This window comes from Bos javanicus, chromosome 4 (assembly GCF_032452875.1).
Source record: "Bos javanicus breed banteng chromosome 4, ARS-OSU_banteng_1.0, whole genome shotgun sequence".
In the NCBI taxonomy this organism is placed as follows: Eukaryota; Metazoa; Chordata; class Mammalia; order Artiodactyla; family Bovidae; genus Bos; species Bos javanicus.
The window spans coordinates 39,175,528-39,193,605 of NC_083871.1; the positions used below are offsets into that span (position 1 = coordinate 39,175,528).

The 18,078-nt window shown below is 32.4% G+C and overlaps 1 protein-coding gene across 13 annotated transcripts in view; it reads left to right on the top strand.

The window, feature by feature from the left end:
- The window catches only part of CACNA2D1 (calcium voltage-gated channel auxiliary subunit alpha2delta 1), a 521,990-nt gene that overhangs the window by 461,502 nt on the left and 42,410 nt on the right, over window positions 1-18,078 (top strand). For 3 of the 13 annotated variants that reach the window (XM_061413776.1, XM_061413778.1, XM_061413789.1), the window contains exons 19-24: window positions 2,617-2,673; window positions 5,914-5,985; window positions 7,268-7,339; window positions 10,468-10,529; window positions 16,698-16,774; window positions 18,042-18,062. In XM_061413776.1, the coding sequence (XP_061269760.1) occupies window positions 2,617-2,673; window positions 5,914-5,985; window positions 7,268-7,339; window positions 10,468-10,529; window positions 16,698-16,774; window positions 18,042-18,062 (361 nt within the window). The remainder of the gene's footprint in view (window positions 1-2,616; window positions 2,674-5,913; window positions 5,986-7,267; window positions 7,340-10,467; window positions 10,530-16,697; window positions 16,775-18,041; window positions 18,063-18,078) is intronic. The other 10 variants (XM_061413781.1, XM_061413783.1, XM_061413782.1 and 7 more) reach the window with 6 other exon arrangements.

An 18,078-nucleotide genomic window follows, 5' to 3' on the forward strand; every position in this document is an offset into this window, starting at 1 on the left:
TTAATTAGGCTGTAAGGTGGTAAAGGCCGCTGCCTGGATGGGCATAAACCTGAAAGCATTATTCATGTTCCTCTCTGCATAGGCCATTTCTCTCTCTCTTTGATTCTGGTAATTATTTCTCCTTTCCCTCTCCCAGACTTATAAAGATATGTATAAAATGCAGTAAGTAAAACTCAGTGAGATGGACTTCATAACTGGGAAGGGGTTATTAATCAGTGAGTTATATGAAAGTTATAAAATGCCATACATTAAAGATTTTATCCAAATCTTTATTCCTACTTTCCTAAATATCTCATCCAATTCATTTCACTTTTCATTAATGCTTCACAGGTAAAGCACTTATGTATCTATATGTAAAGCTGGCAAAACCTTATTTATTTTTAATTTATAAGCAGCTTCAAGTTATTATTTAACTTTGAAGATAATATTAAGGATACTTTAAACCATGCTTCAGGGAAATCTATGCAGACTTACACATACTATTTCCTTCTCCCCAGGCATAGATATTTAATGTTAGAGATATTTTAGTGTATCAAGTAGGGTCATTAAAAATTATTCAAAAAGTAATAATTAAGAACCATTAATATTGAATATTAAAAAACATTTATTGTTATAACTAATATCTGCATTTTATTTCTCACTCTGGAAATTATTTCCATACAAAATCCATCATTACCTAAATATTTACTAATTATTTATAGCTACTGATCACACTGAATTATTTTTAAAGTTGTTACTTTAATGTAAATATGAGATAAGCATTTCACATGTTATCATTAGTCTGTCACAGCTCTTTAAAAACATGTCAAGTTTCTTATAATAGAGTTGTTTATGATTGGCTAACATTATGATTTTTTATAATTGAAAATTTTGATCTTTCTGAATCTTAAGATTTGTAAAAACTTTATAGTATTATTTTGTATTATGTTGTATAGCCAATATATTTAAATTATATTCCCATAAGTAACATGATTTAAATGCTATAATAATATAATGTGCTGAAGGGTGTGAAGGAGCCCTACTTTTATGTAGCTGGACATTTCATGATTGTGAGTGTAAACTCCTTCCCCAAAGGAACTAAAATATATCATAGACAAAATAATAAAGAAGAATAATGAGAATAATGAATATATGTAAATATATAAATCCATCATTTAGAGGTAATTATTTGAAAAGTTTTTCCCTTTTCTACATTCTTGTACTAATAACCAGTATTTATGTGGAAAATATTTTATTACTATTTGAATGCTTTAAACATGTTTCTGGCTCATACTTGGAATAATTAATTTACTAAAATTTTGAAAGCTACAAACAAAATATAAATTATTTATAAATTCATAGTAAAGCCCAAGTGGTTGATTTTTCTTCAGGATTATGTTATTTTTTCATATTTTTATATAGGAAATTATTAAAAGAATAGTTTTAGAGAACCATTTAAAATGTTTAAACTATCAGTGTATTTTTTCTGAAGTTCATGCTTTTGAATTAAATATGCTTATTCTCATTATTAACAGGTTAGATATTATAATTTCTTTTTGTGGGTGATGTTACTAGTTATACAGATAGATACAAGAACCTGATAAAGTATAATATAGTGTATTAGAAACTGATAAATACAAAAGACCAATATGGTTAGAGTAGCATGCTAGCCAAATTAATCTTAATCTTTTTCATTCAAAATTCACCAGTGAAAATATAGAAAAATAATGCCATGTTCCATAGTATCCATTATTATTTAGCAAGATCAACATTTAATCTTACGCAGGCATTCTTTGCTGAATGCCTTGTGTTTCCTCCTGAAACTATAATCTTAATTCAACTTATTTGAGTACAATTCTGAAGTTTTTAGAAGGCAGAAAAAGTATCCTAAAGCCAAGAATAATGGAAAATAAAATAGCTGTGAATCTTTTGCTTATCTAATTTCCTAAGGAATCATTACTTATCTTCTCAAAGTGACTCTTCAGAGTCTCTACCATGACTATATTTTGACAAATGCTGAATTATGTATCCTCCTTTATTCCAAAATAGAATTTAGAATTCCCTCATTTTGTTTCATTGACATAACCAGATTAGGTATACTTACTAGATATCTCATTTTTTATCAGTCTTAAGAAATATTTATTGTATAGGAAATTGTGAATAATTTACATTTAAAATATTTAAAATGAACCTACAGTGTTATGGGGAGGGAGGAGGGAGAAGGGTTCAGGATGGGGAACACATGTATACCCGTGGCGGATTCATTTCGATATTTGGCAAAACTAACACAATATTGTAAAGTTTAAAAATAAAATAAAATCTAAAATAAATAAATAAATAAATCAGCATAAGAATTGTCTGAGAGAAAGCATCTTTCTCCTTTCCTACTTTATTACTTTTTTTTTTTAGGAATAAAAGGAAAATATTAGTAATTTTTCTTTAAATGTTACGTAATTTTACTAGCTTTACATATTTTTTCACTAAAAATATTTTTGAACTTTCGTTTATTAACTCATCATGAACTTGATGATACCTGTTTCTGATTGAGGAAATATCTGACCAAAATTGATGATAAGGTAGAACCTTTACCCAGGTTTATATGTAGTATGATGAATTACCGTCTTTCTGTTGCTTCAGCCTATTGGCTTAGGTATACCAACAATTAATTTAAGAAAAAGGAGACCCAATGTTCAGGTAACTGAAGTTAGCAGTGCCTTCAAATTTGCTAAATCAGAGTTGCGATCAAGCTTCTTTTCCTAAAAGCATATGATTAATGCCGCCTTTCTTGATAGCAAGCTTCCAGAGCATGAGATGGAGATGAGCATCATTTTTCAATAAATTGGAGCAAAAATGTTATTAATGATGGCAGAGGGTATGCATTTGCTGACTAAAGACTGCTAGCAAATTATGTAACAATGATAATCAGAGTAATCACAAAATTAAAATTAGGTTTGTTATTAAATATTATTGTGAAATCAGTGTCAAATCAGTGTAATCCTAACAATTGGTTGTAAAATTAACTTCTAAGTAGAAATAAAAATAAAATTCTGATGTGTAATTTCTATGAATCACACAATTTAAGCAAAAATTCTGGGGAATTTCTAAAAGTATATTTTCAGGTTAGCAGTTAGAGCAAGTTCACATCACCTAATTAAAAATGTCCAAAATTGAAAATTAATACTGTCTGGAAAACTCACTTGCAAAATCTTTCCTCTGGTGGGAAAATAACTTAAAACATTAACACTAAAAATAATCATCGTGAAAGGATTCTTCCTATAGTTTAGTAAAATTTAGTAAGAGCATTTCAAAATTTTGAAGAAAGTTCAGCGTGACTTAAGGTTTTATATGTAAGCCTATTTCTTTTTAAAAAATGGTGATATTGTAATAGAGAGGTAGTGTGATATTAATGGATCATTACAGTATGCATTTGTAGAACTGAACTCCAGTTTGTTCTACTTATAACCAACACTATATCCTTGAGTAGTGCACTAAACCCCATGGTACTTCAGTTTCTTCATCTGAAAAGTAGGAAGATTCAACTAATAATAATTTCCTATCCTACACAGGATATTCTGAGGAAGTTAAATATAGATCCCCAGCTCCATCTCCTGAAAATTCTGACTTAATTTGGCCAGGGATAGGCCCTAGGCTTATGAATAGTTTTAAAGATTCCCAGGGGATTCTAAAGAACAGAGCCTTTGGATTAATAAAAACTTCAGTTCCCTTCTAGCTCTAAAATTCTGTAACAATCTGAATTTCATGTTGCTGTGTCAATCTTCATATCTTTTATGGTTCCTCTACAGTTAAAATTTGCCTTTTCTTGATGTATTAAACTGTTTTATGTTACTCCTCTTGCATGTTTCTTTTTGTGTATTACCTTAAATTATACTCATTGCAGTCATGTGCATTTTAGCGAACTTTTAGTTTTGCGATACTTTTAAATATTGCATGTAGATATTGTGATATAATTTAAAAAAAAAACAACCTGGAAAATGGTTTATTTTTGTTTTAAGGAAACTTTAAATGGCAAACTAGCAACCACACAAGACTTCTAAATTTAGAAAATATTTTTTGAACTATGTAGTATTTTTAATAATGCTGTTAATTATTTCAATTTAAAATTTAAGAACATTACATTCTGCCTTTTATTTTAGTTCCACAAATGGTATTAATCATTTTATTAGTTGATATTTAAATTTTTCAAATGAGGATTGTTGGATATTTAAAACATTTTAAAATATTTGAAAAATGAAAAATATTAAATAATGAAAGTGCTGGGAACGCAGGGACTGGATTCAGTTCTCATGCGTCTCTTGGTTCTTTTCGATATGAGTCTGCTTTTGAATTTTTCTGTCACTTTACTTGTGATGAGTCTTTTAAAAACTGGTCAGCCAGATTGCCATATACAAAGTACAAGTGGTGCATTGACATTTTTCTTTTATGATTTCCTTTTCCTTTCTGTGTCTTTATATGTTGGATTGGGACATGATCTTCATATTGCCAATTCTTCCTGATAATGCCTCCTCCATGCATGCTGTTTGGGTCTGGTCATGCTATGCATTATCCATTGCATGTAAGATGATATTCTTATTTATGTTTATATTTTATCATTTTATTTTGACTTTGTTTTGCAGTGAGTTAAAATTGTCATGCTGATAGGGTGTTTGTGTAAAGATAATTTATTTCATATGACTTTAAGTAAGGAATTTAGAATAACTGTCAACTTTAGAGTCTCCTTTTGATAGAAATGTGTACAATTTCATATTTTAAGCAAAGGACTAGAATTATTTTCAATGCTGATTTTTATTTTCTTCTTCAGAAACATGTTACTTTTCAAAAGGGTATTTACTTCCAAACCAGTAAAATGCTGCCTAAAAAAAAATCAGTATTTTAACCTGTTGAACAATCCAATACTTATTTTCAATAGTCTAGAACCTTCTGAATTTAGATATCAGTTTCATAAGCAGTGAATTTTTTTTTAATAGACATGCCAGGCACAGTTTGTTTTTGTTTTTTTTCTTTTTTTCTTTAAGAATTCCCATTCATCAAAACCCACGGGAATTATATATTTTTCATTATTTAAATGGAATTACTCCCTAAAGGCATTTCTGTCATTATTATAAAATGAATATATGCTATGTATATTGTGTTATTCAGCATTTGATATAAATATTTAACTTTAATATATTTCATGTTTGGCATTGTCTTTGGTAGTCAGCATTTGTAAAACAGTGTTTAAAATAATGATGATTCAAATATATTTTAGAAGAGACTGTGAGGCTGTAATTTTTTAACTTCCAGTGACCTTCCACTAATATGGCATAATTTGTGTTTATTACTTCTATCTAATTAGTTATAACATATTGATGGTATCTAATTTAGTAAACATTAAAATCCAGTTTCTAAATTTTTAAAGTTGTAAAATTTTAGACATGTATTATGATTTTATGTTCTAGTGAACTTTGAAATTCTACTACAACATGTTGCATTACTAGTGTTACAAGAGAATAGTATATGTTTCTTTATCAAATATTTTGAGGTCCTTACTTTATGATTAAGAAAAATTTTTTAAATGTCACGTGGTCATTTCACATCCTGATTAAAGAAAAAAAAGCTGTAAGTGGATCTTCAGAAGTCATATTCCCACAGGATTTGTGATTATAAATGTCCCATCTAACACAGGACTCAAAATATAAGTATCTTCAGTTGGTGATAATCAGAATTTGCCACAATTAGGCTCAAATTCCTAGCCTACTTATTATAATTTTAAAATATATATGAAAGAATCTACATTTATACAATTATTTAGTCAGCTTTTTCATATATCTTAGGTAAGTAACTTTTATGGAATTAATTCTATATTTAAATATCCCTTGAATTATTCTCTATACAGCATTTTACAATGTCCTATATGCTTAATTGTTCTCTGTGTAGAACCCCAAATCTCAGGAGCCAGTAACTTTGGATTTCCTTGATGCAGAATTAGAGAACGATATTAAAGTGGAGGTAAGTGCAGTTGGCCTGAACAACACCCTCCTATCAGATGCTGGGATTCTTCCAGTCCACAGGATTTGTTGAGCATTTTCATGTGTTGGTTCTCTCTTTGGACTATATGCACAAAGATGACTGTCTTTTGTCTTTAAAAATTTCCAGATCCTAGGCTCTCTGATCCAAAAGATCATATGAAAAGGAATAAATATTTAAAATTGGGTGTGACCTTAGTTTTTTCTTTCTTTTTCCTTCCACAGGTAGAGTTGTATATTTCAATACAAATATAACTTGTAAATTTCAATTAAAAAAACATAGGGAGGAGGATGTTGCCATAGAATTGAAAGAAAATTTTCAGAGAATTTAACCACTCAATAAGCAACATGAGGAAAGAAGCTGCCATGTTTTTCTTAGTACTCTATTTCAGAAAATTTCTATTTTCTTTCAAAACCAACATTGCATGCCACTTCCTCTGAGAGGACCTGCCATAATAATAAAGTGAAAAGTGAAAGTGTTAGTCGCTCAGTTGTGTCCAACTCTTTGCAACCCTATGGACTATAGCCTACCAGGCTGCTCTGTCCTTGGGATTCTCCAGGCAAGAATACTGGAGTGGGTTGGCATTTCCTTCTCCAGGGGATCTTCCCGACCCAGGGATAGAACCCAGGTCTCCTGCATTGCAGGCAGATTCTTTACCATCTGAGCTACCAGGGAAGCCCTCCATAATAATAAAGATAATTATTAATAATAACACGTATTGAGTATGTGATAGGTGTCAGTCATGGCTTTTCAAGAGCTTCTGAAATAGGTTCATTGTTTTTGTTGTTATTACTACTATTATTATTATGTCTGTTGTACCGATGATCTATTTGAGGTACAAGACGTTACATAACTTATCTCCAGTTACTCAGCTATTAATAGTAAGTAGCAGAACCAGAATTTGAACCCGGCTTTCATGTGCCAGAGCAGAGATTTCTCAGATTCTTTCAAGTGGATTAACTCTGTCTCTTATCTGTTCAAAGACTCTCGTATTTCTTTTACAGTTTGTCACACATTTGTACTTGCTTTCCACATTTTACACATTTACTCCCTCAGTGTAGAACGATAAAGTCTATTTATTACAATTACCTTAGACTGAGGCTTCATGCTGGGATATTTTAGGTAAACAATGAATATCTGTTGTAAAGTATTCTGACAGGATGACCTAAAATAACAATAATGCAGTAACTTTTAAAAAGAATATTTCCACACTTGGTTGGTCTGTTGAGTGTCTGCATAAAGTAACTGTTTCAATTTCCCTTAGATTCGAAATAAAATGATAGATGGAGAAAGCGGAGAAAAAACATTCAGGACTCTGGTTAAATCTCAAGATGAGGTAAGAATTAAGCCAGATTTATTCTTAAATAAAATGTATATATTAATAATAATAATTGACATTAGTGGTCAGTTTGATCTAGTAAAACAATATTTATTTATCAAACAGATGTTTCTAGTAAACAGATTTATTTAAAACACTCCTTGCTGGAGGGATATTTTCAGTAAGATTTTAAAATCTGAAACGTTTATAAAATAATGTTGCTATAGGTTTCTTAATGTATTCTTATATCACTAATAATATATTCTTGAAAATTACATTTTTAAGAATTTTATTGAAGCATAGTTGATTTACAATATGTTTCAAGTATATAGCATAGTGTTTCAGCTATACATACATATGCTAAGTTGCTTCAGTCGTGTCCGACTCTGTGGGACCCCATAGACGGCAGCCCACCAGGCTCCCCCGTCCCTGGGATTCTCCAGGCAAGAACACTGGAGTGGGTTGCCATTTACTTCTCCAGTGGATGAAAGTGAAAAGTGAAAGTGAAGTCGCTCAGTCGTGTCCGACTCTTAGCGACCCCATGGACTGCAGCCCACCAGGCTCCTCTGCCCATGGGATTTTCCAGGCAAGAGTACTGGAGTGGGGTGCCATTGCCTTCTCCGATACATACATATACATACATACATATTCTTTTTAGATACTTTTCCTTTTAGGTTATTACATAACGTTGAATATAGTTCCCTGTGCTCTACAGTAGGTCCTTGTTGGTTTTCAAAAATAGTATTTTATGTCTCCATTTTTTCTATCACAATAAGAAATAGAACACACAATATAATGTCCTGCCTGCCATGTTCTTTTAGGCCATTTCAGTCATACAATTTGAAGTCAGTACTTAATAGCTGAATGTTTTGTATGGCTTGTGTATGCAGATGTTTTAATTGTTGAGTTACATATATTAATTTTTTTCATTACTTGTTTACTTGTTTCTGGCTGGGTTTATTTTCTTTTACTCTTTCTGTATGATTGCCCTGCATTTAAATCTGAAATTAAATCGAGAAAACATAGCTACCACTTTAAAATCACTGGTACAACCATGTAATGCTTGTATTGTTTTATAATGACGTTGGGAAGTTCCTTGTGTATTGAAAGTGTGTCTCTCCATTATCAGTCACATGGGGATATGTGTTTGTGTATTTGGGTATTTGAAAAATACATAGAGCCCACAAGCTTTTGAGCCTAGACATTTAATTTAAGCTTTTATGTATAATGTAAGTCTTATTTCCTCATAATCTCATCCATTTTAAGTGTAACAATTCTCCTGAGTTTGTTAAATCCATTTTAAGTGTAACAAATCTCCTGAATCTGAATCAGCAGAATTTTTTCCCTAAGATGAAGCCGGGATCCAAACATATAACTTCATCAGCACCTGCCCTTTCTCACTTTAATCAGGAGTCCCTGTTACCAGAACACAAGGGGGACACATCAGTGTCAGTCTTGAGATTTGAAATGTCAGCTCTGTTTACTTAGACTTTAGCCATGCTGTTTATACCTTCACTTTTCTGAAAGAAGAGCTAAACCATTCAGCAGTTCTGCCACTTCTCTCTGTTGATCTGCCAAAAAGAACTCTTTGACCTGTACCTTCTTTTTTTCAACGTATAAATCCATTTTGTTTCTATTAAGTCACTTTTTAATTTTTCTCCTCCAACTTACTGTAAATTCTTTTTTTTTTTTTTTGACCAATATCCCTCCATAGACTTTTCGTATTAATTACCTTGAAGAAAGTGGTGTCTTGTGTCTTTATTTCTCTAATCTGATACTAATTTGATACTAATTGATACTCTAATTTGATACTCTTTTTTTTTTTTTTTAATATCTTGTGGAACAATACTAGTTTGCCCTGGTTTTTTAGGAGTAGTATTAAATACATAAACTTTTTTTTAATTATTCTTTTAGGAATGTTATGAGTCCAGAAACTTCCTGTGCGCTTCCTGTCCTCTCTCCCCCATCTTCCACACACATAAATAAAGCCATGGGGATATTTGATTAATAAAACAACATTGTGTGGTTGTTAGAAAATAAACTTGGAATCATGCATTTTCCTTCATCCTGCTAGTTAAAGTCCTCTTGAAGATTCATTTTCCAAATCAGTAAATTGTGGAAAAGAATAGTATTTCATTTACTCCAGGGGCTTGACTAAATGAGACAAGGACTGAAAAATGTTTTGTGTATTGCCTAATATCAAGTAATAACTTTAGTGAATATTATTGTTCTGCTGAGGATGATGACACTGGAGATAACTGAAAATATTAAAAGATGCATATGTATCATCACTGAATCTAATAGAAGAAGGAATGATAATTTCTTTACTACCCTTCAATAGCTACATAAGAAAGATTCAATATATATGAAGTCATTTAGCTCTTTCTTCCTTTCCCTGGTGGATATAGTTGTTTTTCTAACCTTCAAAAATATTAAGTAATTAGAATCTAAGATAAATACTGTAATAATACCTTAATAAGAACTGCTACTGCTAATCCTGCTGTTTAGTCACTCAGTTGTGTCTAACTGCAAACTTATGGACTGTAGTCTCCCAGGCTCCTCTGTCCACAGGATTCTCCAGGCAAGAATTACTGGAGTGGATGGTCATTTCCTTCCCTAGGGTATCTTCCTGAAGCAGGGATGGAACCTGCGTCTCCTGCTTGGCAGGCAGATGTTTACCACTAAGCCACATGGGAAGCCCTAATCATAAGAGTAATATGCTAATCATACATTTGGATCTAGCACTGCATTAAATTCCTGATATTACCAATTTATTTTAAACATACTTTACTATGGAAAAACCTGAGTGTTATGTAACATTTCAATCATGTTTCATTATTAAAATTTATTTTTCTAAGAAATGTTTTTAAAGTTTTGATGTTAGTAATTTCATTAATTACTGATTTTAAATTAAGATTTTCCACTTACATGTCCTTAAAATTGATCATGTGGCTACTTTTTTTCCTAAAATTTTGCTTTACACACACACATAACAAAATAAGTAATTGTAGAGTGGAATAGATCAGACATTTGTGAAGAAGGGTATTGAATCACCACTGAATTTATAAATAGAGCCTAATGTTCTGCTGTTCTTATAAATTAACATAGGATAAAAATGATCATAATCAAGTCCAACTCTTTTTTAGAGATATATTGACAAAGGAAACAGGACATATACATGGACTCCTGTCAATGGCACAGATTACAGGTAATTAACCATATTTATATGTGTGCTTATAAAAAATATTCAGTTCAGTATCTTTTAACTATTTTTAGTATCTGTTTTTCCAGTGGATGAATATTGTTTTTATATATTCTCAAGCTGTTCTCAATGTAATTAAAATAGAAATATTATCCTTTCCAACATTAAAATGCATTAAAATTATACATTATTTTCAAAATGGGTAAAATGGGGGAAAGCTGGAAATATAAAATTTAGAAATGAAAATTTGTATGATATACATATATTTGATATTTTGTATATTTATGTTAGTAACAGTTGACAAAATCCTGTTACTTTGTAGTCATGACCTCCACTGACTTCCTCATTAAATTATTATGTAGTTTACAGTACTTAAATTTAGGCTGCAAATTAACTTAAAACTTCTCACATCATCATATAATCTGATATAAAATGCTCAACTGATATAATTTAACCCCATGAGTAGAAATTCTGTAATATACTGATTCTTGCAGTTGACTGGACTTTGAAAAACTGGACAGACTAATACCCTAAAATTTCTTGGAAATTCTTCATTCTTCAACACTTGCTGAGCATTTTCTTTGCTTGCTCTAACTTTAAAGTCACCTCTTTCCCTGTGGTCCTGCTTCCTACAGCCTCGTAATACTGAAGCTGATACGATTACGTCCTGCTTATCCATTCTCTCTTCCTCCTCCATCACATCCCCACCTTTGGATTTCATGTCACCAGACAATACCACCTACCATTCCTCCCTTTAAAGAGTCATCCCCTTCTCATTTCCGGGATTTTGATTCCTGGGCTGGTTGCCACCCTCTCCTCCATTCATGTGGATCACTGTTTCTCAAACTATTTGGGACATAACCACAGTTATAAAAAAAAAATGTTTACTAAAATAAACACTAAAAGATGAAAAGTCAAGTGGACAACAATTTTTATTGGACTTCATAGACATAAAATTAGTCTGTCAGATTACTATAAAAATTTCTAAATGCTTACTCTCATTTTCTATATTTAACTATTCATGACCTGGTAATGGGTAGTTTGCAAAGGGACCAGGTTCTCTGGACATACTTTGAATACCGCTGGCATAGATGATTTTTCTGGTGCCTGGACTCGGTTTTTCTGTCTCCTTCTCTGATGATCTTGTCAATCCCATCTTAGCTAGCTGCTTCAAAGTCATGTCCTGCAACTCTAACATTCAGACTTCAAGTCCTTCATAGTCTTAATTTGATGTGTTTTTTTTTTTAATCCAACTGTCAGATGACTACATTTTAGCTTTCCATCCCGTCCTTCTGATAGCCTAACTGCAGCAATCCTTTGACTCAGTTGAGACCTGAAATCCATCAAGTCCTGAGACCTTTCATTGTCCTTGTCTTCCTCATGTGCGTGTACCTGTTATTTCAGCATAAATTCATTGGATCTTATGTTCTCTCATAAAATGCCATCAACTTGTACTCAAGTATAGCAAAGAGTAGTTTGACCAATTTCAATCCTAGTTAAATTATTACCAGTACCACCCAGCATCGGCACAGCTACAGATGGGGAAAATAAAATATTCCTTGACTGATAATGTCTAAAACCTCTAAACCTCAAGTAGACTTTTGTCGCACCTTTTGATCTCAATAGTCCAATAAATTTAGGAGGCTTCTAGATGACTTTTGATAGCTTCACTCCTCAAACCCATCTCTTTCCCATCCATTTTCTCTGTTGATCTGAACCTCTATTTTTCTCAGTGAAATAGGAAGCAATCAAAAGAGACCTTCTACCACCATAGAACATAACTACTAGCATCTGTTTCTCCATCTCCTATCTATTTCTTTTCACAACACAAGGGTCATATTTCACAAGAGTCATAGTATTAATACTTGAGTTGTATTGTTTCATTTATCTATCCACAATACTCCAATAATTTGCTGTCTTAATATTTATAAAATGTAAGGTTCGCCACAGCCACTAGAAGCCTTACAGCATATGACTTCATTTACCATCAGTCATCTGAAGTTGTCGTCTCAGATTCTTCACTGAACCACCTTCATCTCCATCCTCCTTGCTGCTCCTCACAAACCTGGAACCACTCTGCCTCAGGACCTTTGCACCTAACTTACTTCTCTGAGGATGTAAAGTGCCTCATCATTTCACATTATATATATGTGTGTACATATATATATATGTACATTATATATATGTGTATATATATACATGTATATATGAAGCATATATAAAGAAATTTTTTCTACTGTTTATTGTCTCCCCGTCACTGTTAAGTTCTAAGAAAGCAACATTCTAAGACTGTTAAATTCTGAGATTATAAGACTGTTGCCTGCTTCATTTACTTTTGAATCCTCAGATTATAAGACAGGCACACAGTATACATTCTATATATCTTTAGACAGTTAAGTAGATTTTCAACTTGTTTCTTTCTGTCGAATTCAAATAATAGTGTCCAAACTTCCATTGAAATATTCAAATATGAAGGATTCTTTGACTACATATTAATGTATGATTAATATGTAGCCCAATTAATAGGCTGTGGCAGACTCAACCATTCATTTCCTAATAAAACCAAACTATATTCCTCCTGCCTCTGTCTCAGAGCATACGCCTGACTTTGCCAGAGAATCTAGAGTGCTGGGCTTCTCTTAAAGCTGTAATACTATCACAGGGGACCATTGCCTTTTCTGTTGCTAGGATGGCATGCAGACTCAATCTAGAAGAGGAGCCCATGGATAGTAATGTCATGATACACCACTACATGCCAATATTTCTCCATTGTTTTAGTTTTTCACATAATTTTGAATCTACTGAAAAATACCAGTATGACTGTTTTACTTGTATGTATCTCTTGGTTTCTCTCATTGCTATTAGGCATTTCTTTATACATATACCATCTTTATGTATCAGTATATACATAGGTCATTTTTTTCCTTCCTCTTTCATGGTTATTGCCAGCTTGATATTTTTTTTTATTTTATTTTATTTTTAAACTTTACAATAACTTGACAAAGGGTGTAATAGCCAAGAGGAAATCTGGGAGTCCTGTCTCTTTAGAGATGACTTCATGATAGGAATGTGCTCTTTGCCTCTGTTGGTTAGACAAATAAATTCCAAGTTAGAAAAATGGTTTCTTTTTGACCCTGACAGTGAGTCATTCTGATGGTTGGTCCTACTGCAGTCATAATTACACTCTGGGGGAATTTAAAATTATTATCCTTAAATGTTTTTAATAATCTCACAAATGTCTCTGATATTCCTCCCCTTCCCCTCCCACCCCCAGTAATAACTCAGGTAACCAGATTAATGTTCTTTTCTTCAGTTCTGAGTATTTCTCTCCTTGTTCACAGAACTTTAGTCTCTTTCCATTTTCATTCGAGTTCAGACTTACAGGCTTGAAATTCACATCACACATCTCTAGCCTAACCTTTCTGCCCTGTCATTTGCCCCACCATCCTCCCCACAGTAACCGCTATTCTCTGAACAAGCCTCAACTTCATCATCTTTGCATGTTTTCTTCACACAGTCCCTTCACAAATCTGTAACTTTGGGACAGATTGAATTTATTTTCATTGTAAGTACTCCCTTGAATCTCTGTACAAAGAAATTCACAAATAACAAAGCAGAACAAAACATTACATCTAAATTGAAAAAAGTGGAAGTGTTTTTATGTAATGTATGAGATACCAAATTTTACTTAGTGATTTCTGTCTCCTTAAGCTTTGATATAACTTGATATAACATATTTTGAAGTATAGAAATTATTTTAATAGAATATTTTCTTCTTAATGAAGAGTGATTTTATGGTGATATAAATGATGGAATAGAAAAGTGTGCTATATTCCATTTAACTATGTTAACCATGTTTATGGGAGTTGCAAAAATATTGCTTGGGCTGTACCATCCATCTGGTGCCCACTGCCTTTATTAGATTTTAATCCCTTGGAGAAAATAAAGCAGCCTTAGTCAATTGGTTTTATATGGAGAAATACAACAAAGACAGCATATGGCAGCATCATTGACTTGGAATGTTGATTAAAGATCTTATCGGCTATAGGTTGAAAAAATAACTATTGCCTCAAGACAAAAAATCATTATGTGTAACTATATGTTTCTATAAAATATAGATATTATTAATAATAGCAACTTGAGACTTGCAGGCCAATAAAATGTATATATGATATGTCAATTTTAAAATTTCTACTGTGTTCCTCATGGGTTTCCACACTAATTTTTATGGTACGTGAGCTGTACCCCAAGCTTGCAGTGTGACACTGTAGCAGCCACATGATATATTGTTATCAGTTTTAATTTGAAGTTTCTCTTAGTAATAAATGCTGATGGGGCATTAAAATGTCGTAATTTCCCTTGAGAGGAATTTGTGGGAGACAATCTTCAAATGCTCACTAATTCTGTGCTACATTTTATAAATGGCAAGTGAATCATGAAAGGTCATCTTACTTTCAGACTAATTGCACTGTTGTTTTTTTTTTTTTAATTTTAATCTCTTCTACTTTAAAGGAAGTTACCTTTAAAATGAATGTAGAGATTTTCATTAGATCTACATAACATTTTGTTTCTCTGACCTTTACCCATAAGGGAAGTCTATGAATTACTTAATGATGGAGAAAGATTTGGGAATTGGAGGTAACAAGCATCCAATTATTTTGCTATCTTGACTGCATAATTAAACTGTAGCAAATCAGCCCTTGCTTTTTTCCTCTTCATGGAATGAATTTTTAACATATATTCATGAGAAGAAAAACCTGGAATTTTATATTTTGTCCTGTTCAATATTGTTCGTTAAAAATGCATAATGGGATTACAGTTTGGACATCTGTATTCAGAACCTGGGAAACATGAGGCTTGAGTGATGTAAAAGATGATCTTCTACAAATACCTAGAAATCTCAGAAGCCTAGAAATGGACACATTTTTCTGTATTGCTAAATTAGGGGTTAAATTGTAAAAATGAATCTGAACAACTCAATTGGTGACTTTAATCAAGCATCACTTTTTTAAAATTTTTAAATAATAGTTTAATTGGGAATCTTAAGAGATTACCTCATTTTTGGCATTAGTTTCCTTCTGTATTCAAAGGATAGCAAAGGTCATTTGCAACTGTAAGTATGGATAAGGAATAATTATGTTCTGCACATGTGTATCAGCCATTGTGAGAGTAGAAGAATTGCATGTATGCAATTGTTACTGGAAACTGCATAATATTATGATTTTTTAAAACAATTCTTGTGTGTATGTTCATTAATTGGCATCTTCAAAATGAGTTGGGTTATCTGCCTGTCTGTGTGTTAATTTTTACAGTCATATTAAGACAAGGTTGGACGACAGGCTTGACAGTCTTTGTGTCTAAAATGTTCTGAATCTTGCTTAAAATTTGCACTGGAAATTGCCTTCAATGTGTATATCTACCACAAGACTAGAGTAGCCCCGTGGCTCTTGTAAACTATAAAAATCACGATGTTTCTCCTATTGTACCTCATAACAATCTACCAAATGATATGGGATATCCACATTTAATGAATTTGAAATAAATACAGTTACACTGTTGGATAAGAACCAATGGGATGAGCAAAGGAATCTGAATTTCCCCTTCAAAAGACACAGGGGAAATTGCAAAGAGATGAGTTCTATAATAGTAGGTATTTAATCCTTCAAAAGAAAATATTTCAAATGATTGTGTGCATTGTATAATACTAATAATACTTCTTATATTTGCTATTGTTAATAGTGTACATTTGCTAGCAAGCACTGTAACGTTATGTATGATTCATTAGGGAGGGTATAGCCAATGTGCATGATGCAATTACTTTGCCTAAACATATCCCTACTATTCTTCTGTTTTTTTTCACAAAGTATTTTAATATACTTTTCTGGAAATATAGTATCCATGACATTTTCTTCAGCTCATTTATGGGCACTCTTAGTAGCTAATTTTCCTTGTGTCTATTCTAATTCCCCACAATGTGGAGTACTGGATAACTCTGGATGGCAAAACAAATTAAGTGCCTTATTTGCTGAAAGCATTTTCCTGTCAAAGTAATGTCTTTTCCTTCCTGCGAGGAAGATCTTTGGATTTCCCGTGAACTTGATGTGTCTTTTTTTTTTTTAAGTTATGTTTCATTTTTGTTTGTTTGTGTTTATGCTTCTCTTGTTTCTATTGCAGTTTGGCCTTGGTATTACCAACCTACAGTTTTTACTATATAAAAGCCAAAATAGAAGAGACAATAACTCAGGCCAGATGTAAGTACTGTGAAAGTGACTTCAGGGTCTATTTGTTATCTCCTAGTACCAGAGGTTTAAATACGTCTAGACTTTTGAATACCCAAGGCTTATACCTTTTAGTAGGTGTTATTACCAAATCAACAGCAATGATTCTAACCCATTCCAAACATGCAAGGAACAAGAAATATTCTACATGGATAGAATATGAGCAGGTACTCCAGCCTCACCGGCAGTCCGCACCACTCTCCCTGCCTTGCTTTGTGCTCATAGAATCATTGCAGCGCTGCTGTCCTCTGTTGCTGTTGTTTTAAGGGTCTGCTAACTGGCGCAAAATGTTTCACATAGTCTCTACTCATGGCACTCTGCTAGTAAAGTTTCTATTTTTTTCCTTTCTTTTCTTCTTGTTTTTGCATTCAGAAAAATGATATGCTCCACATCTGCAACATTGTTTGAATAAATTGCACTGGTCTTTGGCTTTGGTTTAGCAATTAACTCCCTTCTAATTATCCAAATTAATGTCTTCAGTAACCTAAATGGATTAATTTTTTAAAACGTCATTTGTAATGTGGAGTAATTATTAACACTAGCGCATATTTCAAGTCATTGTTAATCTTTGTTTTGGGTGGCTAGATTTAGCAAGGTAAAGGGACCATCATATCCTTTACATATCACTCAAGTATTCCTGACCACCGAAATTTTTCCTGTTATGATAAAGTAAAAAAAAAAAATGTGTATATATATATGTATATACTTTTTATATCTGACCTTACAGAAACTGCCATTTCTTTTGTTTCTATGTCAGTTCTCTTTTTGCTCTCCGCAGTCCTAGTTCTCATTGTAAATTGTAGTAATTTAGACATTTGTATTTCTACTTGCACTTGATAGATATGATGGTCTGTTAACAACCACTGACTTTGCATGAGCTAGTTCATCACTTGATAAATGAGGGGATGACTAGTGGGTCTTTGATGATTGGTAAATGCTTCTGTGTATAGGCTAGCATCATTGGGATTGCACTTGAATTAGCCACTTTGCAAAATAGACCCTTGAAATAACCACAGTACAGAGAGGGTGCTCTAGTAGTAATTGACAGGACATACTTTCCAGTCTTCAAAAATATGTGTCTTTTTTTTCCAGAACTACAGCTGTACATAAATAAACCTTTGATCTATGCACAATATTTTTATTCAAGAAAGTCATTGAATAAAATATTGTTTGTGACCCCCTTTGCTTTACCCTCTTTTTTTTTGTTTCCCTGCTTTCTCTTTCTGATGGATTTTCACAGCCAAAAAGGGCAGAATGAAGGGCAAGTATTTTCTTGT